Source organism: Triturus cristatus, chromosome 5_1, assembly GCF_964204655.1.
Source record: "Triturus cristatus chromosome 5_1, aTriCri1.1, whole genome shotgun sequence".
In the NCBI taxonomy this organism is placed as follows: Eukaryota; Metazoa; Chordata; class Amphibia; order Caudata; family Salamandridae; genus Triturus; species Triturus cristatus.
In genome coordinates this window covers 86,236,345-86,257,393 of record NC_140587.1, presented here as the reverse complement: position 1 = coordinate 86,257,393, position 21,049 = coordinate 86,236,345, and the positions used below count along the sequence as shown (strand labels likewise).

At 47.0% G+C, this 21,049-nt stretch overlaps 1 protein-coding gene across 1 annotated transcript in view; it reads right to left on the bottom strand.

Annotated features, from left to right (window-relative positions):
- The window catches only part of LOC146830278 (E3 ubiquitin-protein ligase TRIM39-like), a 210,551-nt gene that overhangs the window by 71,573 nt on the left and 117,929 nt on the right, over nt 1-21,049 (bottom strand). Inside the window, exon 2 of the mRNA XM_085604036.1 lies at nt 3,771-3,866. Within this exon, the coding sequence (XP_085460162.1) occupies nt 3,771-3,866 (96 nt within the window). The remainder of the gene's footprint in view (nt 1-3,770; nt 3,867-21,049) is intronic.

Sequence of the window (21,049 nt, the reverse complement as noted above, 5' to 3'; positions counted from 1 at the left end):
GTTTCTTCAGGAAGTCGTAGATTACCACCTTCTTCTTAATCACACATTTCTCCCACTGCTCTGCGAGGCATGCTGTATCCAGTGTATGGGCATTCAGCATGCTCATCGCTTTTGATTGGCTTCTTCATGTGTAGTGCTGCTAGCTGCTTCTCTGGTCCAGTCAGTTATTCCTAATTCTAATTACTCTAGGCAGTACTGCTAGCTGCTTCGTTGTTCCCAGTGGTAATTTCTCATTCTAAGTCCTCTAGACAGTGCTGCTAGCTGCAACTCAGGTCCCATTGGTTATTCCTCATTCTACGTCCTCTAGGCAGTGCTGCAGCTGTCTCTCTGGTCACAGTGGTAATTCCCTGTTCATATTCCTCTAGGCAGTGCTGCTAGCTGCTTCTCTGGGCCCAGTGATAATTCCTCTTTCTTAGTCCTCTAGACAGTGCTGCAGCAACGTCTCTAGTTTTAGTGGTAATTCCTCATTCTAAGTCTTCTAGACAGTGCAGCAGCTGCTTCTCCGGTCCTAGTAGTCATTCCTCATTGTTAGTCCTCAAGGATGTGATGCTGACTGCTTCTCTAGTCCCTTCGGTAATTATTATTCCATGTCCTCTAGACCGTGCTGCTAGCTGCTACCCTGGTCCTGCCTGCAATTCCTCATTCTAAGTCCTCTAGGCTGTGCTGCTAGCTGCCTCTCTGGTCGCAGTGGTAATTCCTCATTCTAAGGCCTCTTGACAGTACTGTTAGCTGCTACTCTGCTCCTGTCGGTAATTCCTCCTTCTAAGTCTTCTTAGCAGTGCTTCTAGCTCCTTCTCTGGTCCCACTGGCAATTCCTCATTTTGTTTCCTCTAGACAGTGCTGGAGCAACTTTTCTGGTCACAGTGGTAATTCCTCATTCTTAGTCCTCAAGGATGTGCTGCTGTGCTGCTGACTACTTCTCTAGTCCTAAGCTGCTACTCTGGTCCCGTTGGTAAATCCTCATTGTTAGCCCTCTAGACAGTGCTGATAGCTGCATGCCTGATTCCAATGGTAACCCCGCATTCTAGGTCCTCTAGAATTTTCTACTAGCTACTTCTCTTTTCCTCTCAGTAACTCCTCCATTCTAAGTCCTCTGGGCAGTGCTTCAGCTGTGTATCTGTTCCCAGTGGTAATTCCCCTTTCTTAGTCCTCTGGGCAGTGCTGCAGCAACAATTCTGTTCACGGTGGAATTTCCTGATTCTTAGTCCTACACCAAGTGCTGCTAGCTGCTTCTCTGGTCCTGTCTGTAATTGCTCATTATAAGTGCTCTTGTCAGCGTTGCTAGCTGTGACTCTAGTCCCAGTGGTATTTACTGATTCTAAGACTTCTAGGCAGTGCTGCTAGCTGCTTCTCTAGTCCCAGTGAGACTCATTTTAAGTCCTCAGTACAATGCTGCTAGCTTCTACTCTGGTTACGTCTGTAATTTCCAATTCTAAGTCCTCTAGACAGTGCAGTAGCTGTGTCTCTGGTCTCAGTGGCAATTTCTCATTCTTAGTCCTCTAGGAAATGCTGCTAGCTGCTTCTTTTGTCTTGTTGGTAATTCCTCATTCTAAGCCTTCCAGACAGTGCTGCTAGCTGCTACTGTGGTCCCGTCGGTAATTCCACTTTCTGAGTCCTCAAAACAGTACTGCTCGCTGTTTCTATAGTGCTAGTGGTAATTCCTCATTCTAAGTCTTCCAAACCGTACTGCTAGCTGCTATTCTGGTTCCAGTGGTAATTCCTCATTCTATGTCCTCTAGACAGTAATGCTAGCTGCTTCTCGTGTCCCATCGGTAACTCCTTCATTCTAAGTCCTCAGTGCTGCAGCTGTATATCTGTTCCCAGTAGTAATTTCCCATTCTTATTCCACCTGGCAGTACTTCCAGCTACTTCGTTGTTCCCAGTGGTAATTGCTCCTTCTCAGGCCTCTAGGCAGTGCTGCTATCTCCTTGTCAGGTCCTAGTGGTAATTCCTCATTCTTAGTCCTCTAGTGAGTGCTGCAGCCACTTCTCTGGTCCTCAGTGGTAATTCCTCATTTTAAGCCTTCTAGACAGTGCTGCTGCTGTTTCTCTTGTCCCAGTGGTAATTCCTTATTTTAAGTCCTCTAGACAGTGGTGCTAGCTGCTTGCTAGTCTGGCCCCATAGGTAATTCCTCATTCTAAGCCCTCTTAGCAGTGCTGTTACCTGCTTCTCTGGTCACATCTGTAATTCCCCATTGTACGTCCTCTAGACAGTGCTGCTAGCTGCTTCTCTAGTCCTAGTGGTAATTCCTCATTCAAAGTCTTCTAGACAGTGCTGCTAGCTGCTTCTCTAGTCCTAGTGGTAATTCCTCATTCAAAGTCTTCTAGACAGTGCTGCTAGCTTCTACTCTGATTCCTTTGGTAATTTATCATACAAAGTCTTCCAGACAGTGCTGGTAGCGCTACTCTGGTCCCATTCGTAATTCCTCATTGTAAGTCCTCTAGACAGTACTGATAGCTGCTTTCCTGGACCCAATGGAAATTCCTCGCTCTAAGTCCTCTAGACAGTACTTCTAGCTGCTCCTCTGGTCTCATCAGTAACTCCTCTATTCTAAGTCCTATTGGCAGTGTTGCAGCTGTGTCTCTGTTGCAAGTGGTAATTCCCCATTCTTAGTCCTCTAGGCAGTGCTGCAGCTGCGTCTTGACATGACAATTTGGCCGGCCATCTCGGGCTGGTCAGACCGCCATGAGCACTTTGCTTGTTCTCCACCCAGGCTGCATTACAGTCTGGTAGGGGTGTGTGCCCAGGCTCCCATTCCCTCGCTGAGCATCAAACCACGGTGCTCAGACCAATCACAAGGCTGCATGCAGCATTGTGATTGTGTACGGGGAGCCTGGTGCTTCAAGCCCTGGAGTCCTGGAAGCGGGTGCAGAGGACCGAGAGGCAGCAGAAGTGGCATCAGCAGCGATATAGTGGTAAGTGGTTCATTATTATTTTTTATACCCCGCGATTCGCCCCCGACGGCCGTTAAATACACGCCACCACTAAAAGAAGCATATTATGTTGCTAGTGACAAGCTGATCATAAGCACACATCAGCAATAATGTAATCAGTATTCTGGAATCCTGATCTAGTTATGGTGACCTTTTGGAATACAGAATATGACAGCAGAAGAAAAGTGCAAAGAAACATATAAATAAATACCCAAAATTGAGACACAGCTGCATATCTGCATATACAAACTTACTGACAGGGGATTCCAGACCCATTCAGACACAAACTCAGTGATGCACACACACACAAATGCACATGTGCACATACACAGTCACAGATTTTTCCATACCCAAGCAGACACAAACCTGTAGTCAGACATGTACAGACATAGGCAAGTGCACGTTCACAAAGAGATGACTAATTACTCATGCACACACACTGACAAATGATTGTTGTCATACACATACAAGCACACCAACAGAAAAATGTGTGGAAATAACAGACACACGCCTCCATGGACACACTTACAGTCAGTAGCCCACGGTCCATGCAAACAAATTCTGACACAGACCATGTAATCATTTGATTATTACGTAAAGCTCGGGAGAGTAATACTTGTATTTGATTCTTTCAGAGAGACCCCTGAAAAGATCTGGGCCCCTTCGCCTCTCTGACAGTGACTCCCCACCCAGTATATTTATCTGGTAGAAGCAAGACCCAGGCTGGGGGTGAACCATTGGCTTCTCTATATCTCTAACCTAAACAGGCACATGCACAGATCTGCATATAGAAAATGGCAGATCTTTAATTGCACAGGACTCAAGGCTGCCACTCACCCTCATGGTGTAATATTGTTCCTCTTCCTTGAGTTTAGACTCCAGCATGTATCCCATCTCTCCCCTCAGAGGACACAGCCAGTCCTGCAGCTTCACCTGTAAGGAGGAAGAACACAAATGACAACGGTATACCTCTAAAGTGAAGTTTTTCATAATTCACTACAAAATCACATCTTCTATTACCAGCCACTCACATCTTGATTATAAGTTTTAGGCAAAGCTTTCCAAAATAGAAGTATAAACCACACTTATCTGACTGATAAGTACGAAGCCACACATGTACACATTGTAAGTATAAGGTCACATGTTTCCAGATCATGTGTACCAGCCACACATGTACAGATTGTTGTAAGTATCAGGTCACATGTTTCCACATCATGTGTACATATTGTAAGTATCAGGTCACATGTTTCTAGATCATGTGTACCAGACACACATGTACAGATTGTAAGTACCAGGTCACATGTTTCCAGATTATGTGCACAAACCATACGTGTGCAGATTGTAAATATCAGGTTACATGTTTCCAGATCATGTAGGCTAGCCACACATGTACAGATTGTAAGTCTCAGAGCAAACACAAGGAGATGATGGACGGAGCACTGAAACTTAACAGACACTCATCCCCAGTCACAGATCTAGGTTGAATCCATCATCGTTCTTTAGCTCACTTCACCACCCCGGCCATATGCAAATCAGTCTTGACCCTGTGCCTCATGGGAACGGTCCAGCCCAAACTTCCAGGCCAGATCAGGCTACATGATTCCATATCAATTATACCAGCCACACATGGACAGATTTTAACTACCAGATCACAGGTTTCCAGATCTGTGTACTAACCACACATGTACATGTTGTAAATAACAGGCCACGCCTGTACAGACTGTAAATTCCTGCCCTATATATGTTTAGATTGTAAGTACCAAGTCACATGTTTCCAGATCATATGTACCAGCTGCACATATTCAGGCTGGGATTTCCAGAACACACATCCATAATAAAATACCAGGACAGTCTTATCCAAACCATAATTACTAAGAAAGAGGTCCCAGTTTTTTTTCGGTGACACCATGACCTTGGGCTACAGAGAATTCACTTCTATTACTACGTCTTATACAGAAAAAACAGGCAGCAGGGAGCAGTCATCAATCTGTGAGAGGTCGGTGGCAGCCCTTAGAGGGTCGTTGAAGGGGAACAGGCACCGGCCCCACAAAGAGCAGTCATCAGCCTAATGCAGGGTCTGTGCCACAGAACAGGCAGTCATAACCAGAGAGAGCATACACCGGTCCTTTACAGGCAGGCAACAAGAGAGCAGGTTACATCCCCTTACAGGGTCTGCTTCAGGGAACAAACACCAGTCCCGTACAGGGTCTGTGACAGGAAAAAAACTCCAGCCTCATACAGGGTCTGCCTCAGGTGACAAACACCAGTCTCATACAGGGTATGCAACAGGGAACACACACCAGCCTTGACCGGGGTCCCCCTCAGGGAACAAACACCAACCTCACACACCATCTGCCTCAGAGAACAAATACCAGTCTCATACAGGGTCTGTGGCAGGGAACAAACACTAGCCTCATACAGGGTCTGTGACAGGGATAAGGCAGCCATAACTGAGGAAGCAGACACCAGCTCCCAACAAGCAGGCAGCAAGAGAGCAGGCACCCTTACAGGGTCTGCAAGAAGAAACAGGTCCCAGCTTCTTGCAGGGTATGTGCTAGGAAAGAGCGAGTCATAAGCAGAGGGAGATTTCAGTAAAGAATCTGCAATCACACCGAGACAGAAAGAAATGCACCATTCAGTTGCTGGATCTGTGACAGGGAATATGCAGCAAGGCACCTCACCTTACAGGATATACCACTGGGAACAGGGAGTGAGAAAGGGAGAGAGAGGAAAAAAAACATATATATATTGACCGTGAACAAAGCCAAGAGTAGGCTGAAACGCGTTGGTCTGAGCAGTGAATGCGACATTAAAAGTTAAAAAGTCAAGTCTTGAGTGCCGCGTCTCTTACACATATATATATATAGAGAGAGAGAGAGAGAGAGAGAGAGAGAGAGAGAGATAGAGAAAGAGAGAAAGGAACAGAAAGAGAGAGAGTTAGAAACAGAGAGAGAGAAAGAGAGCGAGAGAGAGAGAGAGAGAGAAAGCGAGAGAAAGCGAGAGAGAGAGAGCGAGAGTGAGAGAGAGAGAGCGAGAGAGAGAGAGAAAGAGAGAGAGATTAGCAGCATGGCAGCAAATGTGTATCCTTCGGGTTCATATACAGCCTAGAGCCAGTGCCGGACTAGTAAGCTTCAGGTAGGGCAGAGGAAAAGAACAAACCCTCAGCGATAAAACCTAGTTATGTACCTTATTTTTTACTTGACATCGTCAGCAAACCCACACCGAAACAAACCGGCTAGGGGAAACAGTCCGCTGCCTACCCATAGAAAATCTTCTGCACCACCACACAAAAAACGTAAACCTTACAGTACAAGATGACAAGAAATAAACTGGCTATCCAGTCAAAATCAGTTGCTGACAAGAACAAGGGCGTAGACTCACCATGCCAAGATCCCTCCACAATTGCCATGACCACTCAAGGCACAGGCCAGCCCCCTGGGCCACTTAAGATGAAGAACAATCAGAAGATCTCTGTAGCTGGCCCGGTTATCAAATACTTGGTTGCAGCACTTCAAAATGACGTCCTAACTTCAGCCGGAGCAGACCTCCCTGACAGCAACTCAAGTAGCAAAGAGGAGGCCCTCCCTTCAAAAAGCTTTCAAATATGCATCCTTCTGGACTCACACGACCTGGGCCCCACAGTCACAAAACGCAGTACTCACTCCTGCCCAAGCATGGAGGGTGTTGTCGGGTCCATTCCATCACCTTTTGGGCTGGATACTGAGCCAAAAGCCCACATGAGCTTTGCCTCAATGGACCAATCAATCCTTCTTTACTGACCGATCTAAGTTGACATTGAGTGTGCCAGGAAAGACTTTTAACAATCGCTGCCCTGATGCATCAACCACAACGATCACCCCCCCAGAACCTCACAAAGACTACTGCTCTAGATTCCCTATGAACCCCGCATAAACAGCGGATGGAGGATCTAACGTCATCATTTCTACCAAATCTAGAAACTAAAATTGACCACTGGAGCTCACCCTGCAGCTGTTCAGATCCCCTAGCGGAACCAACAATGTTTCATTCCACTACCCAAAACATAGATAACTCATATGGAATGGCAGCCTCTGAGTCCCCAAAACTTAGCAATCCTCAATATATAACGGCCAAAGCACTACTTTGGCCAAATAGACTTATTACGATCAATAGCCCAGCACTTGGCGGATCTGAAAAAAATAAATGGACACCTATCTTACCTTGCAAAGTCACTTTTCCTGCTCCTGTGCAGCAATTATTGATCAGTGAGCAACCTTACCAGCAGTATTGACAACACTGGTGGATGAATCCGCGATACTACTGGACGACCTTCCTCAAGCCTGCAATCAACTTTAACATAACATGTGTATTTGTAAAGCGCACATTCCCCACTATGGGTATCTTGGCACTGAATAACAGATGTTTGTTGTTACCCAACTTAATGGTACTCATATTATCAACCCCAGATGGATGAAAGGCTGAGTGGACCCGCCAGGATTTGAACCTGTGACCATGAGGTCGAACACAGGCTCCTGCAGTAAACGCATTAGTCCACTGAGCCACCAGACCCAGCTCAGTGGACCTTTAACTAGCCCTGAATTAGCTATCCAACCTCCTGACCATCAAATCAATCCACCAGAAGGTTCACCCCAACAAAAAAAAAACATTACCTTTGCAATCATACACTTTACCAGAGCTCTCAGTCCCCCCAGGTCCTCCAAACGCTGGGCACAGTTCTTCCACCAGGCACCTTGCAGAGGTAGGATCAGAAGGTTCATCGATCCCCAAGTGGATTGAAGGCTCACTTTCCAGAAAGGCAAAGAAAAAGCTGCTGGCTCTGCACAGTTTTAGCCAATTTTCACAGCAAAGCCCAACTGTAACAATCCCAAGGCTATCGTAGTGAAAGATCCATGCTCCAACAAACAAAGCCCAGTCAAAAGAGGAGCAGCAGATGGATCAGGTGGTAGGTTAAGTCCTGTTCGGGCCATTTCCGCTCCCCTCCCCTGCAGAAAGAAGATGGCCGCCTGCACCCAAGCCACTGTGATCATCCCTTTATGAAGTCTCAGATGCAAGGTTATTCCCCCATCTCTCTGACTATAAAAATCTCACCAAAAACAAGGGGACCGACGGATACTTGCACGCAAGCCTCTCCTAACGTAGAACACAATAACAATAGCGTAAAGAGCTACAACTGAGGACTCCATAACTAGACCTGTCCTGCACCAAATGCCCCCCTCGGCACTTCAGTGCACAGACAGTTCCTAACACTCCAAACCCCAGTAGCCTCCGAATGTCACTCTAAAATTGTCGATCCACTGAGCAGCAGTCACCTGAAGTCAGAGCATCCGAGATACCACTTAAAAGGCCACCAAGATATTTTGAACAGGGGCAACCTACTCCGTCTAGTGACACATATACCATTGCTGGCTCACATAAGATCAGCAGATCTCGCCTGAGTCATATTTCAGTGCCTATCTGGGGACACCCATGTCCAGTCTACACTGGTCAGGCTGCATCAGCAGTCACACCAAATAGCACTGCTACGCGAAGCCAATCAACTGGCAGATTAGGGCATAGAGATCAAGCATCGCTCCCCAAGACAAATATCCCCATGTCCTAAATACCAAAATCCAAAAGCCGACAACTTATTCCATCCTAAAACGCATTGATGGCATTCGCACAGGAAACTACCTCTCTGACAAGCCCTTCCAACACGATGCCCTGAGAATGATATGTTCTTCAGACCAAAGGTCATTTCCTTCTGGCAAATCCAATATGTAATCACATTGGACTCCGAGCCCTTTCTGGTAACCACCTCTCTCAATGGCGTCTTTAAATCTCCCAGATGTAACTTCGGCAGCCCTGTGAATTGCCCAAACATATATCTAACCATCATCTCCTGGAATATGGCAGGCATCCAGAAACACATTCAGGAAAACTCAGCACTAGAGTATCTCCACAGCAGCAACATCATCTGCCTGCAGGAGACGTGGGTAATGACTACAACAACTCTACCAGGGTACTTTAAAATTTAAACCCCGGCCATCAGGCATAACATTTTTGGGCAACCAACCGGCGGGCTCTCCGTTTACATCCAACACGCCAGAAGACTGGACGCCACCACAATTGTAATCCCCTCACCTGGAATACAAGTTCTACTCATCAATGGAATAAAAAAATAAGAACTAGGTGCTTCAACTGCTTCTATTCAACTGCTATGTTAATCCCATGCTGCACCAGAAGAATCAGGCACAAAGCGACCTTTTGTGATAGGCAATTTTGATGCCTACTTAATAAATTTTGTGCCCTTGACTGTCGTGGGTACTTGGGCCTCCCACTCGTGCGAGGCACCATTTTTATCGGGAGACCTGGGGGAACGCTGGGTGGTAGGAAATTTGTGTCAGCCCGGTGATGCCACGACTTTCCCACACAAAAATGTGTGGAAAAGGTGATTTTTTCAGCTAAATTTGAGGTTTGCAAGGGAATTCTTAGTAAGAAAACGTTGGGGGATCCACGCAAGCCATACCTCCCTAGAAACTCCCGGGTGTCTAGTTCTCGGAAATTTGTGGGTGCGGTAGGTCTCCCTAGCAGGCCGCCAAGCAAGGGGCCAAAAACCCAGGTGACTCCCCTTGCAAAACCAGGTGGTTTTGTGATAGGCAATTTTGACGTCGCCTCAATACGTTTTGGGCCCTTGCCTGTCGCGGGTACTTTGCCCTCCCACGCGAAAAAGGCACCATTTTTATCAGGAGACTTAGGGGGACGCTGGGTGGTAGGAAATTTGTGTCAGCCCGGTGATGCCACAACTTTCCCACACAAAAATGTTTGGAAAAAGTGATTTTTTCAGCTAAATTTGAGGTGTGCAGGGGATTCTGGGTAAGAGAACATTGGAGGATCCATGCAAGCCATACCTTCCTTGAATTCCACGGGTGTCTAATTTTCAGAAATGTGTGGTTTTGGTAGGTTTCCCTAGCGGGCCGCCGAGCACGGGACAAAAACCCAGGTGACACTCCTAGCAAAACCAGGTTGTTTTGTGATAGGCAATTTTGATGGCGCCTCAATACGTTTCGGGCCCTTGCCTGTCACGAGTATTTGGGCCTCCCACACGAGTGAGGCACCATTTGTATCAGGAGACTTGGGAGAATGCTGGGTGGTAGGAAATTTGTGTTAGCCCGGTGATGCCACAACTTTCTCACACAAAAATATGTGAAAAAATTGATTTATTTAGCTTAATTTGAGGTTTGCAGGGGATTCTGGGTAAGAAAACCTTGGGAGATCCACACAAGCCATATCACTCTAGCATCTCCTGGGTGTCTATTTTTTAAAAATGTATAGGTTTGCCAGGTTTCCCTAGGTCCCCGGACAGCTAGGGTTAAAAAACTACAGCTAGACACTTTGCAAAAAAAGGCTCATTTTTCGCTGTGAAAATGTGGTGTGTCCACCTTGCGATTTGGGCCATTTCCTTTCGAGGACACTAGGACTACATAGACAAGTGAGGTACCATTTATCTCGGAAGACATTGGGGAATGCAGGATGAGTGAAATTTGGTGGACCCACGCAGATTCCAGAACTTTCAACCACAGAAATGTGAGGAATTTTTTTTTTTTTTAACAATTGTTTAGGTTTGCAAGGGATTCTGGGTAACAGAACCTGGTGAGAGCCAGTCAAGTCACCCCATCCTGGATTTCCTTGGGTGTCTAGTTTTTAAAAATGTATAGGTTTGCTAGGTTTCTCTAGGTGCCGGCAGAGTAATGGTTAAAAAAACACAGCTAGGCACTTTGGAAAAATAGGGTAATTTTTCACTGTGAAAATGCGGTGTGTCCACCTTGCGTTTTGGGCCATTTCCTGTTACGGGCACTAGGCCTACCCACACAAGTGAGGTATCATCTTTCTTGGAAGACTTTGGGGAACGCGGGGGGAGCGGAATTTTGTGGATCCACGCTGATTCCAGAACTTTCCACCACAGAAACGTGAGGAAAATGTGTTTTTTTGGACAATTTTTCAGGTTTGCAAGGGATTCTGGGTAGCAGAACCTGGTGAGAGCCAGTCAAGTCACACCATCCTCGATACCCCTGGTTGTATAGTTTTTAAAAATGTATAGGTTTGCTAGGTTTCCCTAGGTTCCGGCAGAGCTAGGGTTAAAAAACTACAGCTAGGCACTTTGCAAAAAATGGGTCATTTTTCACTGTGAAAATGTGGTATGTCCACCTGGCGTTTTAGGACGTTTCCTTTTCATGGGCACTAGGCCTACCCACACAAGTGGGGTACCATTTTTCGTGGAATATTTTAGGGAATACGGGTTGGGCGGAAATATGTGGATCCACTCAGATTCCAGAACTTTCCACCACAGAAATGTGAGGAAAATTTAGTTTTTTGACAATTCTTCAGGTTTGCAAGGGATTCTGGGTAACAGAACTTGGTGAGAGCCAGTCAAGTCACCACGTCCTGGATTCCTGTGGGTGCCTAGTTTCGAAAAATGTATAGGTTTGCTAGGTACCCTAGGTGCCGGCAGAGCTAGGGTTAAAAAATCACAGCTAGGGACTTTGCAAAAAAAGGGTAATTTTTCTGTGTGAAAATGTGGTGTGTCCACGTTGTGTTTTGGGCCATTTCCTGTCCCGGGCACAAGGCCTACCCACACAAGTGAGGTACCATTTTTATCGGAAGACTTTTGGGAACGCAGAGTGGGTGAAATTTTGTGGATCCACTCAGATTCCAGAACTTTCCACCACAGAAATGTGAGGAAAATATGTTTTTTTGACACTTTTTTAGGTTTGCAAGGGATTCTGGGTAACAGAACCTGGTGGGAGCCAGTCAAGTCACCCCATCCTGGATTTCCTTGGGAGTCTAGTTTTAAAAAATGTATAGGTTTGCTAGGTTTAACTAGGTGCCAGCAGAGCTAGGGTTAAAATACAACAGCTTCAAGACCGCCTGTACGGCGCCCCCATCCCCGCCTCCTGCCTGGATATTACTAAAGCAATATTCCTGGCCTGGCGAGCCCGCCACACCCGATGGACTGGGAAGCTGACCCGCGCCACCCCTCTATGGCATGGGACATGGTTGCGGGAGGTTACGGAACTAGAGGGCTTTAAATCGTGGGATCTACTCGGCATTTCCCAGCTGGGAGATGTCTGGCGGGGGGGACGTATGTGCTCATATCCAGAGCTGCAGGCGCGCTTCTCCCTCCACTCATCCCAATTTTATAAATACCTTCAAGTACGCCATGCCATACGCACTTACACCCCACTGGACGTTAGGCTGCCGGATCACAGCCCCCCGGAGGCTCACGTCATGATGGGTAACCTGGGGAGGGGAGGCATTTCCAGGATCTACCGTTCCCTCATCAACAGCACCCCCACATCCCTGGAGGGCCTTAAGGAACGATAGGAGGGGTGGGTAGGTCCCCTGGATGAGGCCGATTGGCGGGATGCCCTTATGGCCCCCAGACTGGTGACGGCTTCCACCAAACTGCGGCTTATCCAAATTTACTACCTGCACAACGCTTATCTCACACCGGCTCGACTACACCGTGCGGGCCTCTTCGCTGACGCAGCTTGTCCCCGTTGTGGCTCTGAGCCGGCCGACTTCATTCACATGGTGTGGTCTTGCCCGGAACTGGGGGGGTACTGGAGGGGCATAGAAACCGAACTCACGGAGGTCCTAGGGTGGGAGGTGCCACATGACCCTAGACACACCCTACTAGGCATCACGGACGGCCTGGATGGCACACGCCCAGAGAAGTTATTCCTTATGACGGCCTTAATGGTAGCGAAGCGTGACATTGCAGCGGCATGGAAGCAGCCGCAGCCGCCTAGCTTGGCCTGGGTGGACTGGTGTGCGACACAGGAACAAACTCTTTATCAGGCAAGGGGTTGCCCCAAGAAATACCGAAGGGTCTGGGGGAAATGGCTGGGCAACATACCATAAAAGTGCTGTTTAGAAGAAGGGGAGGGACGGGGGGGGGTTTCGGGGGGAGGGCGGGACTATGGTGCGTTTTCATGCTGTGTTGCTGTGTGGTGGTGGTTCGAAGGGCCCAAAAGTTTTTCATGTTGTAAAACTTATTTATCAAAAAAAAAAAGAATTCTGATGTCAGGGGTTTAGACATCTCAGGGCGTTATTTTTTTTGTCTGAGGAGTTACCTTTGTCATTTATGTCAGAGGTTGTCTTGAGACAAAGGTTGTTTTTAGATTTATATATAAAATGTTGTTTATCTTGATTAACTGAGATATCTCTTGATTTGAAACACATTTGATGAAAGAACTGAATAACAGGTTGTATTTTTTTAGGAAGATTGTATCAGAAAACGAACACTGAATAGGAAAGATTAGAATTTCCTCAAGTGAAAAATAGGAACTTTAGGACTTGATCAGATTACTTTTTAATGGACTGAGTTTTGTGATTGGTGGAAAGCGTGGTTACTTTGATGCTTGTGTTCTTTGGGAAATTGTTTTTTTTATATTAAAAAAATGCACTTGGTAACAACTGCTGTCAAATAAAGTGAAGAAAGAAGTGCATAAAAATAAAAAAACAAAATAAAAAAAATACAACAGCTAGGCACTTTGGAAAAAAAATGGTTCATTTTTCACTGTGAAAATGTGGTGTGTCCATGTTGCGTATTGAGCCGTTTCCTGTCGTGGGCACAAGGCCTACCCACACAAGTGAGGTACCATTTTTATTGGGAGACTTAGGGTGACACGGAATTGTAGAGCAACTGTTATTAACTATTGACTTTTGATGCAGTCCTGCCTTCCAAATGAAAGACAATGTGTAAAAAAGAAGTCGTTTTGAAAAATGACCTATAATTCTCATGCTAGTATGGGTACTCCCAATCTCGGAAATGTGCAAATATCTACTGTTTCTAAACTCTTTATTTTGTTCTGATTTCAGAAATACATAGGAGTCTTTCATACCAATGTTTCCATGTATACATTTTCCCAAAATAATTGCTATATACCCGGTACATAATAAAAAACCATTGCAAGACGCTGCTCAGTAATTGGCTCTGGGTTTTTTGGGTTCTTGGTGAACCTACAAGTCCTATATATCCCCACAACCAGAAAGGTCTAGCAAATGTAATGGTATATTGCTTTCAAACAGCTGTCATAATTAGTAGAAGTTACAGGTGAAAAGGTTGACACAAATGGCTTTTTTGTTCAACTAATATTCAATATTTCCTCTACTTAACTGTTAGTGTCTTTGAAGAAAACTTGAAGGATCTACACAAATGACCCCTTGCTGAATTCAGAATATTGTCTACTTTTCTAAAATGTATAGGTTTCCAGGATCCATTATTGCTTTTATACACATTTCTACCATTAACTGGAAGGAGGTTGAAAGCAGAAAAAATAGCAAAAATAGGCAATGGCACAGAAAAATACCATAACTGTGTAAAAAATGTTGGTTTTCTGACAAAAGTCTGCTTGTTTCTGAAAGCGGGGAAGATGGTGATTTCAGCACCAGGACCCCTTTTTTTATACCATTTGCAGGGAAACAAAACAGACGCTTTCATCTGGAGCCCTTTTTTCCTATTTTCTCCCCCGAAAACTAAAATAAGCAGAAAGCCCACTATACGCCAGGGATTTATTTTTTCTTGTAATTCGTGGTGGGGGCTGCCCAATATGGGCATGCCCATGCCCCCACCCACCCTCCGCAAAAATGACAGCCTTTCTGCCCCCCCTGGGGGGCAGATGGGGGCATTAGCCCCAAATCTGCCCCCCGGGGGGGCAAAAAGCCCAGTAGACACCAGGGATTTTTTAGGCAAATTTTAATTAGGGTGGGGGCATTGGCCTGCCCGTTTTGGGCAGCCCCCACCCTAATTAAAATTTGCCCAAAAACTCCTTGGCGTCTAGTGGACTTTCTGTACCCCCTGCGGACAGATGGGGGCAGTAGCCCCCAATCTGCCATGCCAGGGGGGCAAAAAAGCCCAATAGATGCCAGGGAGTTTTTGGGGGCAAATTTGAATTAGGGTGGGGGCTCCAAAAACGGGCATGCCCATGCCCCCACCCCCAACCCCTGCAAAAATAACAGCCTTCCTGCTCCCCTGGGGGGCAGATGGGGCAGTAGCCCCCAATCTGCCCCCCCGGGGGGCAAAAAGCCCACTAGATGCCAGGGATTTTTTTGGCAAATTTTAATTAGGGTGGGGACATTGGCATGCCCGTTTTGGGCAGCCCCCAACCTAATAGAAATTTGCCCAAAAACCTCCCTGGCATCTAATGGACTTTCTACCCCCCCCCCCCCCCGGGGCAGAAGGGGGCTTTAGCCGCCAATCTGCCCCACCGTGGGGGCAAAAACCCCACTAGACGCCAGGGATTTTTTTGGGGCAAATTTGTATTAGGGTGATGGGCAGATGGGACAGTAGCCCCCAGTCTGCCACCCCGGGGGGCAAAACACCCACTAGACGCCAGATATTTTTTGGGACAAATTTTAACTAGGGTGGGGGCATTGGCATACCCGTTTTGGGCAGCCCCCTCCCTAATAAAAATTTGCCCCAAAAACTCCCTGGCGTCTAGTGGACATTCTGCCTCCCCTGGGGGGCAGATGGGGGCGTCAGCCCCCAATCTGCCCTGCCAGGGGGGCAAAAAGCCCACTAGATGCCAGGGATTATTTTGGGGCAAATTTGAATTAGGGTGGGGGTTGCCTAAAACGGACATGCTCAGGCCCCCACCCCCTCCCTGCAAAAATTAAAGCCCATTAGATGCCAGGGATTTTTTTGGGCAAAATTTAATTAGGGTGGGGGCATTGGCATGCCCGTTTTGGGCAGCCCCCACCCTAATTAAAATTTGCCCCAAAAACTCCCTGGCGTCTAGTGGATTTTCTACCTCCCCTGGGGAGCAGATTGGGGCATCAGCCCCCAATCTGCCCTGTTGGGGGGGGGTAAAAAGCCCACTAGATGCCAGGGATTATTTTGGGGCAAATTTTAATTAGGTTGGGGGTTGCCCAAAACTGACATGCCCATGCCCCCACCCCCTCCCTGCAAAAGTTACAGCCTTCCTGCCCCCCGTGGGGGACAGATTGGGCAGTAGCCCCCAATCTTCTCCCCCTGGGGGACAAAAAGCCCACTAGACACCAGGGATTTTTCGGGGCAAATTTTAATTAGGATGGGGGTTGCCCAAAACGGGCATGCTAATGCCCCCACCCTAATTAAAATTTACCCAAAAAACTCACTGGCACCTAGTGGACTTTCTGCCTCTCCTGGGGGGCAGATGGGGGCATTAGCCCCCAATCTGCCCCACCGGGGGGGGGGGGGCAAAAAGCCCACTAGACGCCAGGGAGTGTTTTGGGGAAAATTTGAATTAGGGTGGGGGTTGCCCAAAAAGGGCATGCCCATGCCCCCACCCCCTCCCCGAAAAAATTACAGCCTTCCTGCTCCCCCGGGGGACAGATGGGGCAGTAGTCCCCAATCTGCCCCTCTCGGGGGCAAAAAGCCCACTAGACACCAGGGATTTCTTTAGGCAAATTTTAAATAGGGTGGGGGCATTGGCATGCCCGTTTTGAACAGCCCCCACCCTAATTCAAATTTGCCCAAAAAATCACTGGCATCTAGTAGACCTTCTGCCCCCCGGGGGGGCAGAGAGGGGCAGTAGCCCTCAATCTGCCCCCCTTGGGGGGCAAAAAGCCCACTAGACGCCAACAATTACGCTGGCTTTTTTATGTGTGGGGGTGGGGGCTGCCCAGAATGGGCATACCAATGCCCCCACCCCCTAAAAAATAGCCGCAGTGTTTCTGCCCCCCTTGGGGGCATATCGGGGAACCCCCTCCCCCTGATGCCCCCCCGGGTGGCAGAAAGCCAACTAGGCACAGAGTTGTTTTTAGCAATGCGCCTACGTGTGGATTTTGGGCCTAGTGCAGTCGGCACATAGGGAAACCTACCAAACCCACACATTTCTGAAAACTAGACACCCGGGGCCTTCCAGGGAGGTATGGCTTGCATGGATCCCCCAACGTTTCCTTACCCAGAATCCCCTGCAAACCTCAATTTTAGCTAAAAAAAACCACTTTTTTCACATATTTCTGTGTGGGAAAGTCGTAGCATCAATGGGCTCACACAAATTTCCCACCACCCAGTGTTCCCCTAGGTCTAGCGGTAAAAATAGTGCCTCACTTGTGTGGGAGGCCCAAGTACCAACGACAGGCAAGGGCCCAAAACGTAGTGAGGCGGCATCAAAATTGCCTCTCTCAAAACCACCTGGTTTTGCAAGGGGGGTCACCAGGGTTTTTGGTCCCTACTCGGCGGCCATCTAGGGAAACCTACCAAACCCACACATTTCTGAAAACTAGACACCCGGGGACTTCCAGGGAGGTATGGCTTGCATGGATCCCCCAACGTTTCCTTACCCAGAATCCCCTGCAAACCTCAATTTTAGCTGAAAAAATCAATCTTTTCACACATTTTTGTGTGGGAAAGATGTGGCATCACCGGGCTCACACAGATTTCCCACCACCCAGCATTCCCCCAGGTCTCCCGATAAAAATGGTGCCTCACTCGTGTGGGAGGCCCTTGTAACCGCGACAGGCAAGGGCCCAAAACGTAGTGAGGCGACATCAAAATGGCCTATCGCAAAACCACCTGGTTTTGCAAGGGGGGTCACATGGGTTTTTGGCCCGGTGCTCGGCGGCCATCTAAGAAAACCTACCAAACCCATACATTTCTGAAAACTAGACACCCGGCGGCTTCCAGGGAGGTATGGCTTGCATGGATCCCCCAACGTTTCCTTACCCAGAATCCCCTGCAAACCTCAATTTTAGCTGAAAAAATCACTTTTTTCACACATTTTGGTGTGGGAAAGTTGTGGCATATCCGGGCTCACACAGATTTACCACCACCCAGCATTCCCCGAGGTCTCCCGGTAAAAATGGTGCCTCACTTGTGTGGAAGGCCCAAGTACCCGCGACAGGCAAGGGCCCAAAACGTAGTGAGGCGACATCAAAATGGCCTATCGCAAAACCACCTGGTTTTGCAAGGGGGTCACTTCGGTTTTTTGCCCGGTGCTCGGCGGCCATCTAGGGAAACCTACCAAACCCATACATTTCTGAAAACTAGACACCCGGCGGCTTCCAGGGAGGTATGGCTTGCGTAGATCCCCCAACGTTTCCTTACCCAGAATCCCCTGCAAACCTCAATTTTAGCCGAAAAAATCACTTTTTTCCCACATTTTGGTGTGGGAAAGTTGTGGCATCACTGGGCTCACACAAATTTACCACCACCCAGCGTTCCCCCAGGTCTCCCTGTAAAAATGGTGCCTGACTTGTGTGGGAGGCCCAACTACCCGCGACAGGCAAGGGCTCAAAACGTTGTGAGGCAAAATCAAGATTGCCTATCAAAAAAAATTTTAGGCCCTTGCCTGCCGCGGGTACTTGGGCCTCCCTCACAAGTGAGGCACCATTTTTACCGGGAGACCTGGGGGAATGATGGGTGGTGGTAAATTTTTGTTGTGGGAAACTTCTCAAAACGCCTATTGTACGATAGGGATCATCCATGTGAATTTCTTTCAGCTCTCAGTTGTGGACAAGTGAACAAGCAGAACACTTCTGGAAATGTAAACATTTCAAGGTGGCAGCCTTGGCAGAGATGTCTGAATCGGCATGTTTTGCAGATAAACAATTAGAGCACTCACTGACTCCAAACATGTTGCACTTAGAGCATCATTAACATGGCACGTCACTGACAAAGAAAGGACACTCGCAGATGGGGCAAAGGTTACGCTCCACAATCCTCTGCGACTTTTGCATTCCTCACTAAACACCAACCTCAAAGCCCCTATTTCTGCATTTCATACCACATTGCATTTCACTGCTGCATTGACAAAGTGGTTTAGCACTATTGATGAAAAAGGCTCATGGAAATCAAAGCGAAAACATAGGAGAGGGCCACTGGTCATAAAGCTTCCATTTGTCACTATTAGCAACACTAAATCAGACCATGTTTCAAAGTGTGGGTGTCTGGAGTGGAGTGGACTCAAGTAACGTTGAGGATTGTCAGCATAGTGTGAGATGTGATGCGATCAGTGTGTGGAGCCATAAGGCGTTTCATACAGAGGCTGAAGATGAAAGGGGAGTCTGCATGTGAAAGGCGTCCTCTGGGACTGGGTGCTTCCAATGCGACCCAAATGATGCTGATTGGAAGGGATGAGTATATCAGTCGTTCACTGAGACGCCTTTTATTCAATTGTTTGCTTATGTTTTTTAGGTCTGGCAGAGAAAACAAGGAGTGATATTTCCTTTCTAGTGAGCAGGGGTAAAAAACCGTATTTGTAAATTGCCAACTACTCACCCTTGCGGGTCTCAAGGAACAGGGGGCTGTTGTGTAAATTAAGTGAGCTATTGCCCAGAGTCACATGGTGCCTAGCTGCCGCCGCAGCCGGGGATTGAACTGTGAACCCTGTGTTTTGAAGTCAGCTGCCCAGACCGCTGCACCACACTATATCTTCAAAGCAAAACAAGAAGCATTAGCATTGACATTATATAAAAACAAACAACCTCGTAAAATATAAATTTACATTTTGACTACTAATTACATTTCATATACTATTTCAGTAAAGGTTTCCACCCATGGCAGTAGCCATTTTTCTGAAAATGTAGTCCTGTAATTGGGGCAGTTCACAGGGGCCCGTAGTCTCCCATATTCTACATATAAACGTTGGTCTTGGACTGGGGGGAGGGGGGCTTTAGGGCTTGGGGCTTCCTTTGGGTCACAGAGACCTGCAGTACACTCCTGCAGCTGCATCAACTAAATAGCTGTCAATTGGCCAAAAGTCAGCAGAGACACTGCAAACCAGTCCTGGTTTTCTAACCAGCAGCACCTTGACTTCTGGGAGTTGTAGTTGTGCTTTGGCCGCTGCAAGCTTGGGCCTACCCGGATTCAGCATCAAAGTGCTACAGAAAAGAAAGTCAGGACTCGGTCCTGTACTTTGAAGATATGCCCGTGTATGTGAAATTCAGATTAATTTAAAACCCATCTCTCGAATGCGTAGAAAGGAGAAAAGAGAGGTAGCTAACTGCAGGAAATATTTTTTTAGCCCATGACCCAGTGCTTAATTTTATGAAGTGCGCTCTAAATACATGTTAACATAACCTAATAAAATCATATTTTGAAATGGCAGAGGCGCAGAAGGAGGGCATATCTGTTACTGGGCGGTGAAGGTTGTGTCGCGTAAATGGAAGGAAACACTGAATATGAAATCAACTTGAATGCGCTCAGCCCCTTGCAAATTTGCAAGGGTGCTAACATGCAAATTTGCATGTTAGCACCCTTTTACTCTACGCTTCCCCTTGCATCTCTAATGAGATGCAAAGGGGGCGTTCCAGAGTAAAATAATAGGAGAAATGTCGCTAAGCGACATTTCTCCTATTATCAAGAATATCGCTAACCCTGTTAGAGACAAAAAAAGCAGCGCTAACCGCGGTTAACGCTGCTTTTTTACATCTGGTATTTTTCTGACTTAGCCATGATATCCTATGGAAGGAGGATATCATGGCTAAGTTTGCCTGTCCCTATCAACAAGGTAACGTGAGATTATCGCTGGGTTTCCAGCGATAATCTCACGTTAGCCTGTTAGCGTGAGGATTTTTATCGTTATTGAGATAAGCGTTGCTAATAGCACGCTATCTCAGCGATAAAAATTCACGCTAGCCGGCGATAATTATCCTAGCGCTAAGTGCGCTTAAAGATAACTATCGCCGGTTGTTGTTGATATGCCCCTACATTTCTTCTTGGAGCATAATAAGCAGGGAGGTATTACTGAGTGCTTGTTATATTGACCTTGGCATGATGAAGGGCTTGGTTGACTGTGCTTGGAGTCTAACATACACAATTATGTCGGCAAATTCTCAAACATACCAGCTTTAGAAGAACATTTCATCCCGTGCATTCGTCAGTAAGTATCGCCTTCTATGGTCTCTATTATACGCTTTTCTTGAGCTTTCCTTTTGCAAATCACTGTCATTAGGTTTGTTCTTCAAATGGGTTTTAAAAAAAATAAAGACTACATTTACCAGATGCACTAGCGTTATACCTGAAACCTCAGTACTGTTCACTTGCTATCCCAGTGACGTAGAGACATAAAGTCTCCCTTTATTAAGCATACATGACTACACGTCAACAAAGAAATAGTGCCCCAGTCCTCTGGACTTTCTTTTACACATCC